At 44.3% G+C, this 16,611-nt stretch overlaps 1 protein-coding gene across 2 annotated transcripts in view; it reads left to right on the plus strand.

The window, feature by feature from the left end:
* Window positions 1-16,611, plus strand: part of MTUS2 (microtubule associated scaffold protein 2) — a 268,830-nt gene that overhangs the window by 229,703 nt on the left and 22,516 nt on the right. For both annotated transcript variants that reach the window (XM_063394734.1, XM_063394735.1), the window contains one exon: window positions 12,344-12,410. In XM_063394734.1, coding sequence (XP_063250804.1) covers window positions 12,344-12,410 — 67 coding nt within the window. The remainder of the gene's footprint in view (window positions 1-12,343; window positions 12,411-16,611) is intronic.

Raw genomic sequence — 16,611 nt, forward strand, 5'->3', positions numbered from 1 at the left:
GCCCCTTCTCCTTGCCTTGCTCTCGCATCTTTGGCATGCCACAATCATTTTCTGAGCCTCCTGTTCAAAATGCATTGCTGGAATAGCATTGCCCTATTCTGCCTCTGCACTGCCTTACACAAAATCCCGCCCCCAGTGAATGCTGCCAGCCAGACCTCTCCTCCTGCCATCCTTTGGAGGTGCTTCATGCCGGTGTCACAGCCGCCTCCTGCTGCTGACTGCCGAGAATGCCAGGAGGCGGCAGCTGCCGATAGCCTGACTTATCCATCACTCTCCAGAGCTGAGACATTACAGACCTCACAGTGTCTCAGTTGTGCACCATGTCCTCTGCATCTGACTGTCACATCTCTCCTCATTCCTGCAGGCTCCTGTTCCTTGTCTCCCTTCACCACTGCATATCCCTTTGTCCTCTGAAATGCCACCTGCAGAACAAGGTTTCCTTTCTCCTCAGTTTCATCTCCTTTTTTGAATCTGTTCTTTTGTTTCTTTACTAGGTGAAGCAGTTTTTGAAATTTTGGTATGCCCCACCTCAGCATTCTCTCCCCATTATCTGTCTCTGTACTCCCATGGTGCTGCCTTCAGTCTCCTTGGTCCTCACCACAAACCACTGCCTCCTTCAGCCTTCTCCTTTGTTTCTTTTGTTTATTTCCATAAGCACTGGATACTGCCTTGTCAACTTATTCCTAGAGCTGGCAGTCCTCTTGCAAACAAATTTGCATCCCTTCATGTTTCCTGTACCCTCTTTTGCTGCTCATGCCCTCAAGAGTGTTATCTCTTTGAATTAAATTAAATATTTGTTTGACATACTTCGCATACTCTGCCCCTCAGCAAGCCTTTCTAGCGTTCCATAAAGGATGAATAATATGCAGTTCCCTTGAGGATTCTCCTGCCCTGTGACATGCATGGCACTCCATTAGTACCTTTATCTCCCAAAGCTTTCCCAAGACGTTGGTTCTGTTTTTCCTTTTCCATGGATCTCCATCTTCACACTTTGCTGTATCTTTGCACTGTGAAAATCCAGGGAAAGCACTATATCTCTCCCAGGAAGGTTAGCCAGCCTCCATAAAATAGGGAAACGTTGGATACTGATGGTTAGGAATCCAATCTTCTTATATATGTTAGAATATATGTAGAGAACCCTGATGATTTATTGTTTAGTCTCTGTATAGCAGGGCATGCACAGATACATAAAGACCATTATGGAACTAAAGAGAATAATGTGCCCTATTTGGGGATCATAGTAAATTATAAAATATGGCTAATTTATCCCTACCTCTCCCAGTTTAGTTCAGATAGATGTAAAATATTGTAATTGCTTGGACAGTAAATAGGAATTGTATTATGTGCATCGTGGAGGAAAGCATTGATTCTGTCACTGTAGGGAAAAATTGCTGCCCATGGTGCCTCCTTATCATTAGAATAGGTTGTTTATAGACTAAACCACTCCTCTGGGACATTTAGGATCGTGTAGGTATCCTCCTTGGCCTTTAATTACCTAGGAGCTTTACTCTGTCAGGTGCTAACTACATTGTGTTTCTACTGAAGTCAATAAATATTGTAAAAGATACCCTGTTAAGTCGCTTGTTTTGTGCAATTACTTTTATGCTTTAAAATCTAATTTTATAAGACTTCATTCTTCCTATATTTGTTGCTAATCCTATACACAAGGAACACCTTTCTTTGTGAACTCATCTGTATTTTCTCTTTCCAGTAATGAAACAAAACCACAACTTTTATGAAGAATGGTTTTGTAACTAACGGTGCAGGTTTTCCCAGCCCGTGTTGATCTCTGTCTTATCCACATACTTCTTCATTCTGCCTTGAAGGGAAATGTGGGCCAGATCTGTTAGGACAGAGCTCCATGCAAAGCAGTTTGGCAGAGGCACATTCATATTCTGGGTGTGGACCATCAGCAAAATCTGTAGCAATATATTGGTGACGATGCCCAGACAAGCAGTATTGCATGGATAGGAAAGGATAGCAAAGTTCATTAAGGGTCATCAAATGCAGATCCTCCCTGTTGCCAAATCCTGTAACTCCTTCCCTAAAATGATCAATTTTCAGCTTGAAAGTCATTATATTTTCCTCTTTTTCTACCAGGAGACTGTTTCGGGATCTCCTGTGACTTAGGTGTGCCCAAGTTCACACCTTTTTATCCTTATGCAAATACATTTTTTGACCTTGAAGTACTTCTGCCTCTCTTAGTGTTCTCCCTGTATTTATAGAAAGCTGTAATTTTCCAACTTTACTGTTGTTTTCTTAGAAGAAGCAGATGTGTATTTACATGGCATCCCTCCATGGTGTGGGCTATATATTCCCTGCCTCAGAACTGCTATCCCCCAAACACAGGGGACCAGAACTATGTGAGTTTTCAGGTGAGATCTCTCTGTGGCTTTTCTTAAAGCCTTTAAACTTCCCTCTTAGTGTTTCCTAGAGCCTAAGGTTTTTTTTGCTTTATTCAGATCTGTACAGTAGACATGGTTTTTATTCATTGGATAAGCAACACAGGTTTTTGCTGTTATTTCCAGCTGATGAGTTTTTCCATCTTCTACTTGAATTTCCTGTTACTTGTCCCTGTGATTGGGACCTTGGACTGCTCAGTATTCTACATTTCTTATCATGACCACTCCTATAGCCCTAAATAGGATCCAGCTTGACAAGCATGGTATTCTAACTCTCCCCCTGATGGACAGTGCATCCCAGCATCGCATTAGCACTCACTAATATTTGACCAGGGTCAAAAGTGAACAGTGTAACTTGCCCCCAGGACTGATCTTTGAACAGCTCTATTCATTATCTCCACTCAGCCCAATAGTTCCATTTATTGCAACTCCTTGTCCTCTTCCCCCAAAGGGCTCCTCCCTGCTTAGCACTTCTTCAGTAATTCCCAATCTTTCCCAGCCTGATGATCAATGTTGTGGTTGGCACCACATGGTCACTTGGTCCCCAATAGATGGGAGTTACAAATCACCCTTATCTAAAAATATCAATTCTTTAGGTATACAGAGGAGGCAGTCTGCACTGCTGTGCATCTATTTGCCTTTGGTGCTCTGTTGTGTTTAACAAGGTGTTCTAAAATATTATTCCTCTCAATATTTGATCCAAGTGCCACATGCCACTGAAATCAGGCAGATGACTCTAGAAGTTTAAAATCAAGAATCAATAATTTAAAAACCTTGTTTTGAACCTGCTGTTAAAAGTGCCAGTTCTCAGAAATTGGGTGTAGGGCTGTCCTCTCCTCTGATGTGCCTGTTTTGCTGAGTGTTTTGCTCCAGTCTCAGTTATGTTTATTTCCCTTTCTGTATCCTTAATTCCTGAGGCATTGCTGCCTTGAGGTGTGTACTCAAAGTCCTCCACACAGTAACCTACCTGTCAGCATGCTGCCACCACAGAGACCCCTCCTAAATTCTTTCTTCATCCTCCTCATTTGTGCATTTGACTGAGGAACTGCTCTTTAAAACAGTTTCTATTTTCCATTTGCTTTCTTAGCTTTGGTCTTTTCTCACCTTAATGCTACATACCTTGACTTGAAAGATGAGGTTTGATTCAAACTGAGTTGGGTCTCACTTTCTCCAAAAGGAGCTAAGCTGACCAAAGAGCGCAGCAGCTCTCCCAAGCACATCCTTATCCATTATCAATCCTAAATCAGCCTCTGGGACCTCAATTCACCCTTGCCAGAAGGACAACAGATGATTTCTGCTTTATTTAAGTTTCACTTTAATATCTTCTCTTCCAATTTAGTGCTTAAGTGGTACTAAAGTCATGCACAGACCTTGCTAGCTGATTTTTACCTTAGATTTATAATCACTGCAAGCAGCAAATCCCCCATTCTTAGCAAAGCAGTTGAAGAAAATCAGTTCTTCATTTTAAATGCATAACAAAAAGAATAATGATCGGGGTTTATTTTCCCTGTCTGACAGTCAGACATTGATCTAAATACTGTAGTTCTAAGAGCCAGCTCAAAGAAATGGCCATTGTAAATTGTCTACAAGTGGTTATGTAGGGGGTTTTTTCTATGGCAGTTAGAAAGTTTCCAGTCGGGATTTGGACTGTAAAAGATTCAAATTACAGACTTCAGGTTGTGTGGCAAAAAAAAGAAGCTCCTACAGTGAGGATGAAGTTATTTCACCATACAAGGAAGTCTCTTTTTACCTCTACCCTGTAGCTGTTCAGTAGCCAACCAAATTAATTTTCAGATGCTGTAAAGAAAGTTAGGTCTTGAATGCAAATGTTAGAAGACGTGTTTGGACTGCAATTTTAAATTTGGTTTGGTGGTTGGGTTTGGGTTTTTGTTTATTTGTTTGTTAGGTGGGGTTTCTATGTTGTTGGTGTTGTTGGTTTGTGTTTAATTACTTGACTGTGGTACTCTAAAACTTTAGTTGAAGTCCTGACAGGGCTGAGGAAGAGCGAGAGAGAGAATAAGAAGGTGACACAAACTGAAGTTACCTGAGAATTTAAATGTAATTTAACACAGTTTTGTTGTACATTCTTGTTGGTTCCTACTATTTTTAAAATCGCTTTGTGCATCACCAGTCACAGTTGAACAAACATTTAAACAAAAGCTGCTGTCCAGAGAAGCACAGACCTGAGCATCTTTCCCATCAGAAGGCAGAGCTGTTCAGCAGTAAGGGCAATGACACTTTTCTGTATGTTTGGTAGTGATTTGGCTTTCAGGAAAATAGTGGTTTTTTAAACAGTGGACACAGCACAAATACCACCTTGGGTGTGAGTCATTGAACTCTTTTGCCTTTTCCCAGCACTGTCTTTAATGTAAATTGTTAGAGGAAAATATGTCATGCTAAAGGCAACAGCCCAGGAGCAATGAGCCTGCTGCAGCTCCATATCCTGGGTCCGGCCAAGAAAAAGCATTCCCAGTGGGCAAACTGAAACAGACTGGACATACACAGCACAGCCGTGTGCATATGCAGGTTAGGGCTAGGTTATGTCATGTAAATACACATATACATGGCCAAAAATTTACGCCAGCCCTTGAGAATTACAGAAGTCTCTGGGTACGTTGCAGAGGTCTGGCTTTGCCATCGCAAGGAGTCGCCCAGGTCCAGTGGGTGTTGATCGTCCTCGCGCTCTAAATAAACGATTTCAGGGAAAGTCCTTTCAGGGAGATTAGCGCGTCTCGGGAGGCTGGGGACACCCCCACGGCCCGCGGAAGAGCTGGCGGCCGCTGTCGCAGTCTGGCGGGCAGCGCCCGCGCCCGGACCCCACGGAGCCGCGCAGCGCTGCGCTCGCCGCGGGGGCGCGCCGGCAGAGCCGCGCAGAGCCGGACAGAGCCGGACAGAGCCCCGCAGGAGCGGGCAGAGCCGGACAGAGCCGGGCAGGACCGCGCAGAGCCGGACAGAGCCGGGCAGGACCGGACAGAGCCGCGCAGGAGCGGGCAGAGCCGGGGGGCAGCCGTGCCCAGCCGCAGAGGCGGGAGCGGAGGGGAGCGCTGCGGGCCCGCAGCCGCGCCGCAGCAGCCGGGACACGCTCAGCCTAGAGGCACATCCCAGCGGGTGCGCAGGACGGGAACTGCGGGGATCAGTGGCTGTGGATGCGGCACGAAGAAGAGTAGCCAGCGGCACCACGGCTGAGAGCGCAGCCTCTGTCTCGCATTTCAGCGCCTTTGGAGCTGTCGCTGCGAAGTTTCCAGCCCCGTCCCGGCAGCCGCCCGCCCCGGCGCTTCCCTGCGATGGCGCTGCTGGACGTGCCCTGCAGTGGGCAAGCCTTTGCCAGCCGGAGCAACCTTTTTCGGGAGAGGCCGGAGCCGGCGGGCCAGCAGCGGTGCAGGGCAGGGCGGGCAGCGGGCAGCGCTTGCCGGGAGGCGAACCCGCCGTGCCCCGCAGCCGCCCCGGGCACCGTCCCTTCCCCGCTCCCGGCGCGGTGTCCCCGGCCCCGGCATCCCCCGGCGCCTCGGGAGCCATCAGGCTGACAAGTCCCCTTGGCCGGCGTGCGGGAACGTGACATCCCTTTCTGACAGTGTCACCGCCCGGGGCTCATCCTCCGGCTCCCGGCCAGGCTGGCGGCAGTCCGGAGGGTGTCGGTCCGGTGGGTGGCTGTCCTGCCAGGATGGGCAAATGCTGCTCCACGTGTTTTCCCCCCTCTCTGTGCGAAGACGAGACGGTACTTTTGCCTCTTTCTTTTATCCTTTAGGGAAAGGGAAGCACGGTAGCCGCGTTAGAGCCTGTGCTGGTGCTTCTCGCTGGGGTCGGTGGCGGATGCGCTTCCTGGGTGGCGGAGAGGGGAGCGATGCTCGGCTTGTTTGCAATGTGCTGATCTCCCCTTCACCAGAGACAGGTCTAAGTGTCGCTTTCTCATGCACTGCAGTGCCTTACATAAGTTTATCCTGCAGTCTAAATGGAAGGGTTGGATGCTCGTGAAACAAGGAGGGACTGCTGGCATCTTCTGTAGCAACAGTCGGTTTGATACTTTGCTCTGCTCTTCTTACATTTTTAATAGCCGTGTGGAGTACAAGTTATAAAGGAAACTTTAAAGTTTGAAGAGAGGTTATTCAGCCTCTAATACTCCTAAAGTTTTACAGCTCCAACAGAGGAATGATCCTCCAGTCTAGGAGAAGTGAAACAAGACAAAAGAGCCTGTTTTCTTATGTTTGTGTGAATCTAAATCAAACACATTCCTAGGCACCAAAATGGGTCATGTAAGAAATGTCAGTGCAGAAGTAAGTACACAGCTACAGGCAGCAGGAAAATAGCATGTGCAAGAGAAGTTGTGAGACACTTTGAACACATAGCTTTTGCCATTATTCTTCTGGAAATTTGCCTGGGTTTTCTGTACAGAAGAGTGAGATAATGCATATATGCATTTAATTTGCTTAGTAGACAATATCTTGGCAGAAACACGTTTGTGCTGTGTATTCTGTTAGAGTTTGGCTTTATAATACATTCACATAACTCTGTTAAATGAAAAACTCATAGTGTCTCCCATTTACCTAATAATAGTTCAAATATAGCTTGAGATATGCTGCTAACCAGGTTAAGAAAAAATGTGTGGATTAATATAAAACTTGGCAAAGTGCAGTCACTGTGGAATATCTAAGTGCTTGTAAACTTTAACCTAAAGGGTGTTATGAGGAAGGATTACCTGATAACCAGCATGATTGAACAGCAGCATTAAAACACCTCTTTTTAAAGGAAGACTGTTGATAATTTCGAATATCAGCTACAGGGGGATTCAGTTATTGCTTCTGCAAGTATCATCAGAAATATTTTTGGTACAAGAGAATTCCCAATGCATATGGTTCTCTTACCAATTATAATATAACACCTTGCCACAGGAAAGTCTGAATACAGCACCACAGTGACTAAGCACCATTTGCAGGTCAGGGATTTTTTTGTTTTTTTAGTATTTTTAAAGCTCTGCATAAAAGACAGCTGTTCTGGAGGAGCAGTTTTAATAACAAGTGCCACAGAGCATCTGTGCAGAGAGTATTAAGGAGATACTGTAGAGAATTGAGAAGTGTTTGTACAGTAAAGACACTGTACATACATTTGGATCTTAGAATATAAGCAAACGTAATTTAGCGGGGTGGGGAGTCATGTCAGTTTGGGAAGGTTGGCTCTCATGTCTGCTTCCTGGCTGCTGCTAACTCCCTATGTGGGTCTGAGCAATTTTCTGGCATTCCTTGCCTGATCTGACCCATCTCCATTTCTGTGATGGACCTACTATTACCTACCTATTGTTAAAAAGTACCTGGAGGTTTACTTAGGTAGTATTTCTAATTCATTAGTACCTCTCAGTTAGGTTGTAGCTCTCAGAGGAGAGAGGGTCTAAGACAAACCTCTTCATCCCTCAACTATTTCTGATCCAAGGTCAAATCTCGACTTGTCTCCCTGGTGATATCTCCTTGAGGATGTCTACCTGTCATCTGAAGCTCCATGCAGCTAAAGCCGAGCCTTTCACAGAACCACAGAATTACAGGTTAATCTGTGTTGGAAGGGACCTTTAAAGCTCGTCTAGTCCGAGACCACTGCAATGATTAGGGACACCTTCAATGAGATCAGGTTGCTCAGTGTCTCTGCCCACAAGCTTTCATCACTACTTTCTCTCTTCATCTGTTTGGACAACACCAGCATCTTGGCCATCCTCAGGTCCATATTATGACATCTCCTTACCAAGTTATTTTTCCAGGTCCTTGCATGTGGTTGTATCTAAATTCAGCTGATTTTTTTCTGAGCTACAGTGATAGGTTTGGCCACTGCTGTTATTTGTACAAAATCCTGCTTTCTTCCTACACCTCTGCCTACCTGCCTTGTTTTCTGGAGCTGTTGCACCATAGGTCATGCCTCAGTCCATTTTCAGGGTGTTCTGTGTTGAATGGAGAACTCACATGTGCCATTTTCAGTGTCTGTTTCACTTGCTGAAATGCTATCCAACATCAAGCCTTTCTCAAGAGAAATATTGGGAGATCTGTATGCTATAGAGCTGATGATAGGAAAAAGAGTTGCTACTGTGTCTTCTATTCAACAGAGCAGTAGGGCAAACATATCATTCTACCTGTTTTATTCTACTTTTTTTTCTGTCTGAGGAGATGGGACGTATTCCAGACACAAGACTTAATCATTGCAGAGTTTGGGAATGAGGAAGAAGTTTTTCTTCATCTCCATCATAAGTGTAATCTTATTTTATGAAAATTACATCACTGTCAGAGTAATTTCTTGGGATGCAGCCAACAGAAGACCTTTGTCATCATTTTTCTATAAAGTAATGCAATCCATCATTCATTAAAATACATGAAAAGTAAATGTGACATTTTAATTTGTGCAAAACGCACTGTTTTGGTTTCACATTTTTGGGCATAAAAAAAAAGGAATTCCAGATCACATCAAAGCAATATTTTTTCTTCCTTGCCATTTAACTGCTGCACTGGAAATGGTGGATATTTACAATTCTCCTTACAGGGTCTCTGATGTTTTCACCTACTGAAAACGGGTGTGTACAGTCGATGAGCCTTATTAAACCTAAGTTAGATTTGGTCCTTGGATGCTCACCCTCAATGGCTCAGCTCCAAGTGGTGATCCAGTAGAGAATCCCTACAAAGCTCCTTTGATATGCTGAGCCTTAGCAGACAGAAACCTCTGGGGAGGGCAGCTGCTTACCCTGTCTTCTCTTTCAAATATTTTGTTGAGATAAATACTAATGAAGACTGATTAATCCAATGGGACATCCTCTGGACTTGGTTTCTTATCCATTTGTTTTGGGGAAGCTTTCCTTTCGTGCTTGTGAATTTTTGAATTGCTTTGATGTTTTGACAGTGGATTTACAGGAATCTCAGCACTGAATGTGACTGCTTTACATTCTGAAGTCAGATCCAGATTTGCCCTACTGTATTGTTTGGTTTCCTTAGCACTGGCATTCCCAGTTCCCTGGCTGCACTGACAGGGGAGTGCTGGTTATCTGCAGAGCCACGCTGATGATAACAAGCAGGGGCTTTTCTGTTTTGCACTGCTGTCGTGTTTACAGTGCTGCAGGAACGTGGGCAGTCCAAACCTATCATGTCACACTGACAAAGCAGTGGTTGCAGTCACAGAAGATGTTGGGGATTTGTGAGTTCACTGCACATCCTGGAAACCATGAGGCTGATTTCATGTTCAGCCAAAAGTGCACCATGCTTCTCTTCCCCAAGAGGAAGATGAGGACTCGTGCTATTGCTCTCTAGAAGAACCCTCTGAGAAAAAAGGGACTGCTTGAGGCCTTGGCACTGAGGGCAACCCTTGCACATCTGATCTCCCAGGAAACATAAGTATGAGGTCCCCAAGCTCTTACCAAAATAAAACAGGAACCAACCAGACAGGAAGCTCTGGCCAAAATAAAACACAATGCAAGAAGTATTGGCAGAGCAGTAAAATGACAGCAAAGACACCTGAGCTCTGATGATCCAGCTGCCCAAGGTAGCCCCAGGGGCTGCTCTGCTCTGGCAACCACAGCCCCAGCGTGGTGGGAGGCAGACATGACTCCTGCTGCCCTGGTGGGTTGGTGTCCATGCTGGAGCTGGAGTTATGGGATAGCATTTTAAAGATGGCACCATGGCAATTCTCCACATTTTTGGAGAGGATGCTACTGCCAAGTGTCCTCAAGGGTAGGAAAAACCTTATCTAAGATAAAACATCATGTAAAATGTGGAGCCTGTAATATTTCTTATGAAGGATCAAAAGTTTTAAGACTTCCCCAAAAGAGTAGGTTTTTTATTTGCTTTCTGCTTTATCTGTAGGTGCTGGTAATGATTTGTGCAGAGCTCCCTTGCTTTGAGTGGCTTTTGTTTCTAAGCATGAGAGATGGTAATTTGAGTGGGTGCTTCCCATCTGCAAGTATCCAGTATATCCCTGTGCACACACCTTCAAGGGCACCAGGCCTGGCAGTGTGTCAAGAGCACTTCTTGAAATGACTCTAGTGGGTTAAACAGACCGTATGGGCAGGTGCAATGGTGTTCTCCAAAAGGGGAAACCTTACTCCTCTAAGACTGCTGGTTTGGGGAACTGTGTGAAGTGATCTGTTTTTTTAGTGTATCAGGCTGTATTTATCTGGACTTTTTTTGCCCCCACAACTTTTTGACTAATTAGGAAAAAGAAGTCCACAAGAAGCCACATAATTTTATTCTGAGCGTAATGCAGTTGGTGAGGACTGGACACTCTGCAGTCCTGGCACACAGCCCCCTGTGCATTACTCAGCAGGGTATGGAGCCAGGAGGAGTCACTGGAGGAGCCAGGCCTTGCATTCCTGGCTTCTTCCCGTAACTGAATCAGAAAGATGCCCTGGGTCTCCAGGGCATAAGAAAATTAAGAATAAGAATAAGAATAAGAATAAGAATAAGAATAAGAATAAGAATAAGAATAAGAATAAGAATAAGAATAAGAATAAGAATAAGAATAAGAATAAGAATAAGAATAAGAATAAGAATAAGAATAAATAAGAAAGATCATCCGGGTCTCCTCAAGTCTTCAAGGCTCTCAAATCAGTTCAGTTTGTCACTCTACTTACAGCAAACTTTCTGGAAAGTGTGTCCTTTGGATCTGGTGGAAATCATCCCAAAAGGGCAATATGTAAAGGATTAATTCAAATTCCAGACTCTATTATTCTGGTATTACCAGAAATAAAGTTGTGCTACTTCTCTTAACAGAGTTAAAAGTCAGGTGCAGGAAACATACACAGAAACATCAAGTTCTGAAATGGTTTTTTTTCTCCACTTTCATTTTTGTAATATACAAGTGACTTGTTATCTTATCTGCTGTGTATCCTGCAGCCAAATGAATCCTGTCTGTGCCCTAGATTTTTATTAGCCTTGCTTGCTTAATACAGAAAGATTTGGTTTCTAGGACCCCTTTTAATTCAATTTGCTATTGAACTGCTTTTTCTCCTAAATATGGTTTTTCTGTAGTGTCCTTAAAGGTTTCTTGACCTTTTCTAACCTGGGACATATTTATAGAAACCTGATCTAGTTTTATTAATCATTAGTGATGTTCCCAGCAGGGTGCATTCCTTTGTCTTCTTTCTAATATGATTCATGATACATCCCAACTTAAAGTGCCCATATGATTGCTATGCTGGGATTTATTGTGCTCAATCAGACTCCAGTGGATGGAGATAAGAGTTTTGTATGTCAGTTTGCACAGCACTGGTCAGATACCTGCTGCCAAGGTCCTTGCATTTTGGTAACATTGTTTAACATTGCTCATGTAATTATGTTTTTTATTTAGCCAATTCATCTGTTTTATTGCTTAAGTATTCAGATTTCTTTTGAGACTAGTCAAGGGAAGGAGCCCTAATAAATAAAATCACAGAAATAGATGTGGAGATAGGCATGAGCATCAGGTTATTAGTGGTGTTAGTATGGGAATGCTCACCATGCATAGAATGGTGTGAGTGCAGCAGTCTGCTCTGTAAGTTTGACTCTGTGAACATGTTAATATGATTGGAAGTGGTTAAATGCAGGCTTAAATAGATGAAAAAAATAAACAGTTTTAATAAATCCATCTTGTACGTGCAATTCAGCCATAAATGGTACTCAGACTGACCACAAAATTATAAAAAAATACAGATGTCTTTTTAGACACATAGAAGTAAACAGAGTGTTCTGCACTGCCGTGTGCACGTGACTGTGTGTACATGTACTTGTAGACATACAAGGTATTTGTAGCCAGTGAGTTGGGGCTCCTAAGCTTGATTTAAAAACTGAATGAGTTCATTATTAATCCCACTCTCCTCCCCTAAAAAAAAAAAAAAAAAGTAGTATGAGGAATCAATCTAATCTGCTTTACTAAGTGAACATGTGATAGTGCTTATCTGGGATAAACGTGGGTACTATACATATTTCTCTCTCTTTTTCCTTAAACAGAATGAAAATGCCCTTGTGAAAATACAGGAGTTAGGAGTCGAGCTTGCAAAGATCAGGGAGGAAGTTGGTAAGTAGTACAAGAAAAGTAACAACAAAGTGATTTTCTCACTTTACATGAAAGCATTTATTAGGATTCCCTGTGACCTGATCCTGGGGAACCTCCATACATGTGATGAAGTGCTTTCTGAAGCCCAGTGGCAAAGGGTTTTGTGACTTTGCAGGGAACCTTGCTTTCACATCTTCACTGTGCAGATGGGTTCATCACCACACACACTGGAGCCAGCTGTGCATCATCTTTGATAAACAAATTGTTCTCCACAAACCCATAGCTTCTGTCTCAAACACCAGCACTGCTGAGGAGAAAGCACAGTATATGAGAAGTGGGAGCCTGGGGCCATTGCAGTGCACAGTGACTGGGAATGCATCACCGACTTAAGAACATTGCTGTGTTTTGCAGTTCAGCTACAAACCAAAGGACACCAAGCTCAGAATTTGCTTGTTGATATCTCTAAGGTCTCTTCCTGGTTGAAAGACAGAAAGAGCAATGCATCCCATTTGGTCTGTGTATCCCCTGTGTACCTACGTGCCCCTCTTTTCCTTTTTAGTTTCTGGTCTAGACAGCAGAGAGAGTGTAAAGATACTGCCACTCCTGAGAGAGAAGATGGGCTTTTGCTCTGGCTTCAACCAACAGGCTGAGTTCTTCTGGGCTTAAATCTCTCCAGAATGAGTGTGATGTTGGGTTCATCTACCACAGGGCAAATGGGGAGCAGGACCCCACTGCGTCAGGGGACACCCTGAGTACCAAAAGGTGTTGGAACCACTGATGACTGGAGCTGTGAATACGGGAGACCTCTCAGCTTTCCCTGCATGTGGGAGTCCAGTTCCTGGGTCACCCGTTAAGCACAGATTGTGTCATATGGCCAGAGCATGACATGGCCAGCAAAGGGAGGCTCAGGCCAAACCCTTGTGGGATGGGCAGACCTGCAGATCCTCCCTGTGCTTTGCCTTCACCTTGCCCGTGACAGCCCACTTCAGAAAAGCTGAGCACAGCCCTTTTCAGATGCCCAGCATCTTGTGCTCTCTGCTTTGCCCCTCTGAAATTCTTTGTCTGATTGTCATTTAATAGAGAGCTTTATTGTCCCCATGGCCAATGTATACTGCAGCAATAGCAAAACAGGTTTCCAGTTACTCCCTGATGCCTGCCTTCCTCCATGCTCTGCACCTCTACAGCTCTTACAGAAGAGTTTTTTGTTGCCACTGGTGCTTTCTTCAGGCAGGGCACACGTGAGTTCTCAGTTCAATTGCCACTTCTCATTTGAAAGCCCCACCTCAATCTAGCAGGTTGTGTTTGCTCATTTTTGTGAGTGCTTTTTAAGTGGCAGTGACATGGGAAGGAAAGAGAGGTTCAGTGCTGAAGATAAAGAGCTCTGCTTCCATTACACCATGTTAGTACAGCTGAAGAGAATACAAATCCCTGGTGGTTTTGCTGGAGAAGAGAACTTGGCCAAGGGCACAACTGCATGTGTGTTTGGGGGTCACAGAGCAGCATGCTCAGTAACAGGAGATCACTGCTCTGCCTGCCCTTGGCAGCGCCCTTGCACATGCAGCAACAGACACCTCCTCTGCACAAAGGTGGCATATGTGGGGACAGTTTTGGTAAGAACCACAGACACCCCAGAAAATCAGCCTGAGCTGTACTGCTTCAGAAGGGAGACAGGCTGTAGATGTGTAAGGGCTTTCTTCCTCAGAAAGGGAAAAGATGGTGTGAGAGAGTCTTTTCCTCAGTGGTCCTGTGGGCATGTATAATGGAGAGAGTCATTACAGGCCACCTCTTCCTCCCATCCCTCTGGAAGACATGAATATGCTGAGCAAAGGCTGTTTGTGAGTGACACAGGGGGCTGGTCACCTGCTTGGTGGAGGTAATCCTCTCTGTGCAACCCTGAGATGCAGCATGGCCAGCTAGAAGCACTCCCAGTAGGGATGAACAAAAAGATGAACATGTGCAGGTATTGCACTTCAGCAGAATGGGAAATAATTCATCAGCAATAAAAATTCCTAGTATATCCCTACATATGGAAGGTAAATGTCTGTGCTTGTCAGTATAAGTCAAAAATTGCTGCACAGTCTGTTTTACATTGATATAAAATTATAAAATTTAATTTTGTGAAACAACCAGTGTTTTAAAACTGTGGATGAGGTGAAATGGTAAATGTCATGTACATGAGAGCATTTCTCATCAGTGCAGTCCTTTGCAGTCTCTAAAGCAGTTCAAGCTGAGGTTATAACTGGAAACATGAGGGAGCTACTGGAGACACAGCCCACCTGTGCTACAGGAGGATTATTTTGGTCTCACTATCAGATGAATCAGTGTGTTGTACAATATTGTACATGATTTATGCAGGTAAAGAGTGAAACAGTCCTTTATTTGACAACAGCAATCTTGGGTGATTCTATGAAGAAATTCAGGGAAAATGAGAATTATTTTGACTACAACCAAGCTGTAGTTCTGACTTGCCTCCGTCACTTTAATAAGTAGTTTTTCATTCATTTAAAAATAACCAGTCCAGTTAAACAGCATGGGTGTTGGTCAGAAATTCCTGATTTCTCATGTGTAAATTTACCAGGTCAGACTCACTGATGCAAATGCCTGAATGAATCAGTAAAACAAGGCTGGGCTAGCCAGGTTTGATACAGGCAGTGAGAACAACACTTTGCTGTTTGGGCAACAGCTGTAATTCAGAGATATAATTTGGGTGCTGAATGTGCTTGGTTTTCACAGTATGCAGTCTTTAACTTGAACAGAATCTACAGGATTCTGCTACGCAAAGCAATGAAACTGCAACAGAGAACCCACTGTTCAGAAAAGTACGAATATATGTTTAAGGAAAATTCTTGTGGTAAATAAAACCATTGCGGAAGCAATAGCAGCGATGGACCATGTGTAAAAATAGCTTAGGGAGACCTGCATCCTTCTGGAGCCAGACAAAATATTGAAGTTCAAACAACACTCTCCACTTCTACCCCCAGCGCTCCTGTGAAAGTATCACCCCGCATCTGAAACCAGCATGGGTGAAATAGGAAACTGATTCTCCCTTCCCAGTCCTGGGGAGGAATCTTGGCCTCTGCAAACACTGAGGGACTTGTCATTTAAAGCAAGAAGGTTTGCTCATGTATTTTTCTAGAAATAGCAAAGCTAGGAAAACATGACAAGCAATCGTTCTACACTCAAGGCACCGATCTTTATAAATTATAAATACAAGCACTTTTCAGCTGCAACACTGAATCTCGTGCTGTAAAGAGGTTTTGAATGCCAGCTGTTTCCCTTCAACCTAGTTGAAATTAAATGTCAAAATTACCTGTTCCTTTACTGTCAGACCAATGACATGAAGTGTGTTGAGAGGAGGTATGGAGATGCATAAAAAAACCTAAAAGAAGGAGAGGCAATGAAATGTCAAGTTTAAAACTTGTGTTATCTGTATTCTCAAGAGTTTTGAAGCCAAAGCCTTTGTACCATCTCCCCCTGGATATGCCAATCAGAGGACACTTAACCTGAGTGTGGTGGGTGTGATTTGTCTGTGATTTTGGGGCCGAGGGTCAGGAAGAAGAGCCCATTTCTCATGTCAGAAGGAAACAGTCCCTCTGTAAGGCCACAAGACACCAGCCCCCAGTTCCCACAGGAGCTGCACTCCTGAATGCAAAGTGCCAGGGCCAGGGAGGCTGCACTGTGGCCCTGACTTTGTGTGGTGGGGGAAGGAAGGTCAGTCCAGCAGTAACATCTGCCTTTCCCTCACCTTCCCAGCCCAGCCTGAAGTGGGTTTTGCTCATGTGTTGTGCACTCAGTGCTCAGGGAGTAGGGAAGCTGCAGTAGCTGGTCTCGTTTAACCCAGCACACTGTCATCCCAGGAAATGCCACGTTGTGTCAGTCATTTCCAGCCTGTAAGCAGCAATGGAGATACCTGCAGAGAAGGAAAAATAAAACCAGGGTGTAACTCTTCACAACAGACCAGTAGTAGTTGTGCTCTGCTTGTCTTGTTTCATGTCAGTAATACTTTCATGTAATTTTTCTGAGTCATTTTTTCTTTTTTCTACAGGAGTAGCTCACTTTAACAGTATCCCTGTCTTGATGACTGAAAGCTAAATTCAGTTTTCCAGCCGCAGAAGCAGGTTGTCTGTTCAGGCATCTGTTATGGGGTCCCTGCTGGAGATGGCACAGCTGTTTCACCACAGCTGGCCCTGGCAGGGCAGGCTCTCCCACACTGGTTCCTGCT

This window comes from Prinia subflava, chromosome 3 (genome assembly GCF_021018805.1).
Source record: "Prinia subflava isolate CZ2003 ecotype Zambia chromosome 3, Cam_Psub_1.2, whole genome shotgun sequence".
Classification (NCBI taxonomy): domain Eukaryota; kingdom Metazoa; phylum Chordata; class Aves; order Passeriformes; family Cisticolidae; genus Prinia; species Prinia subflava.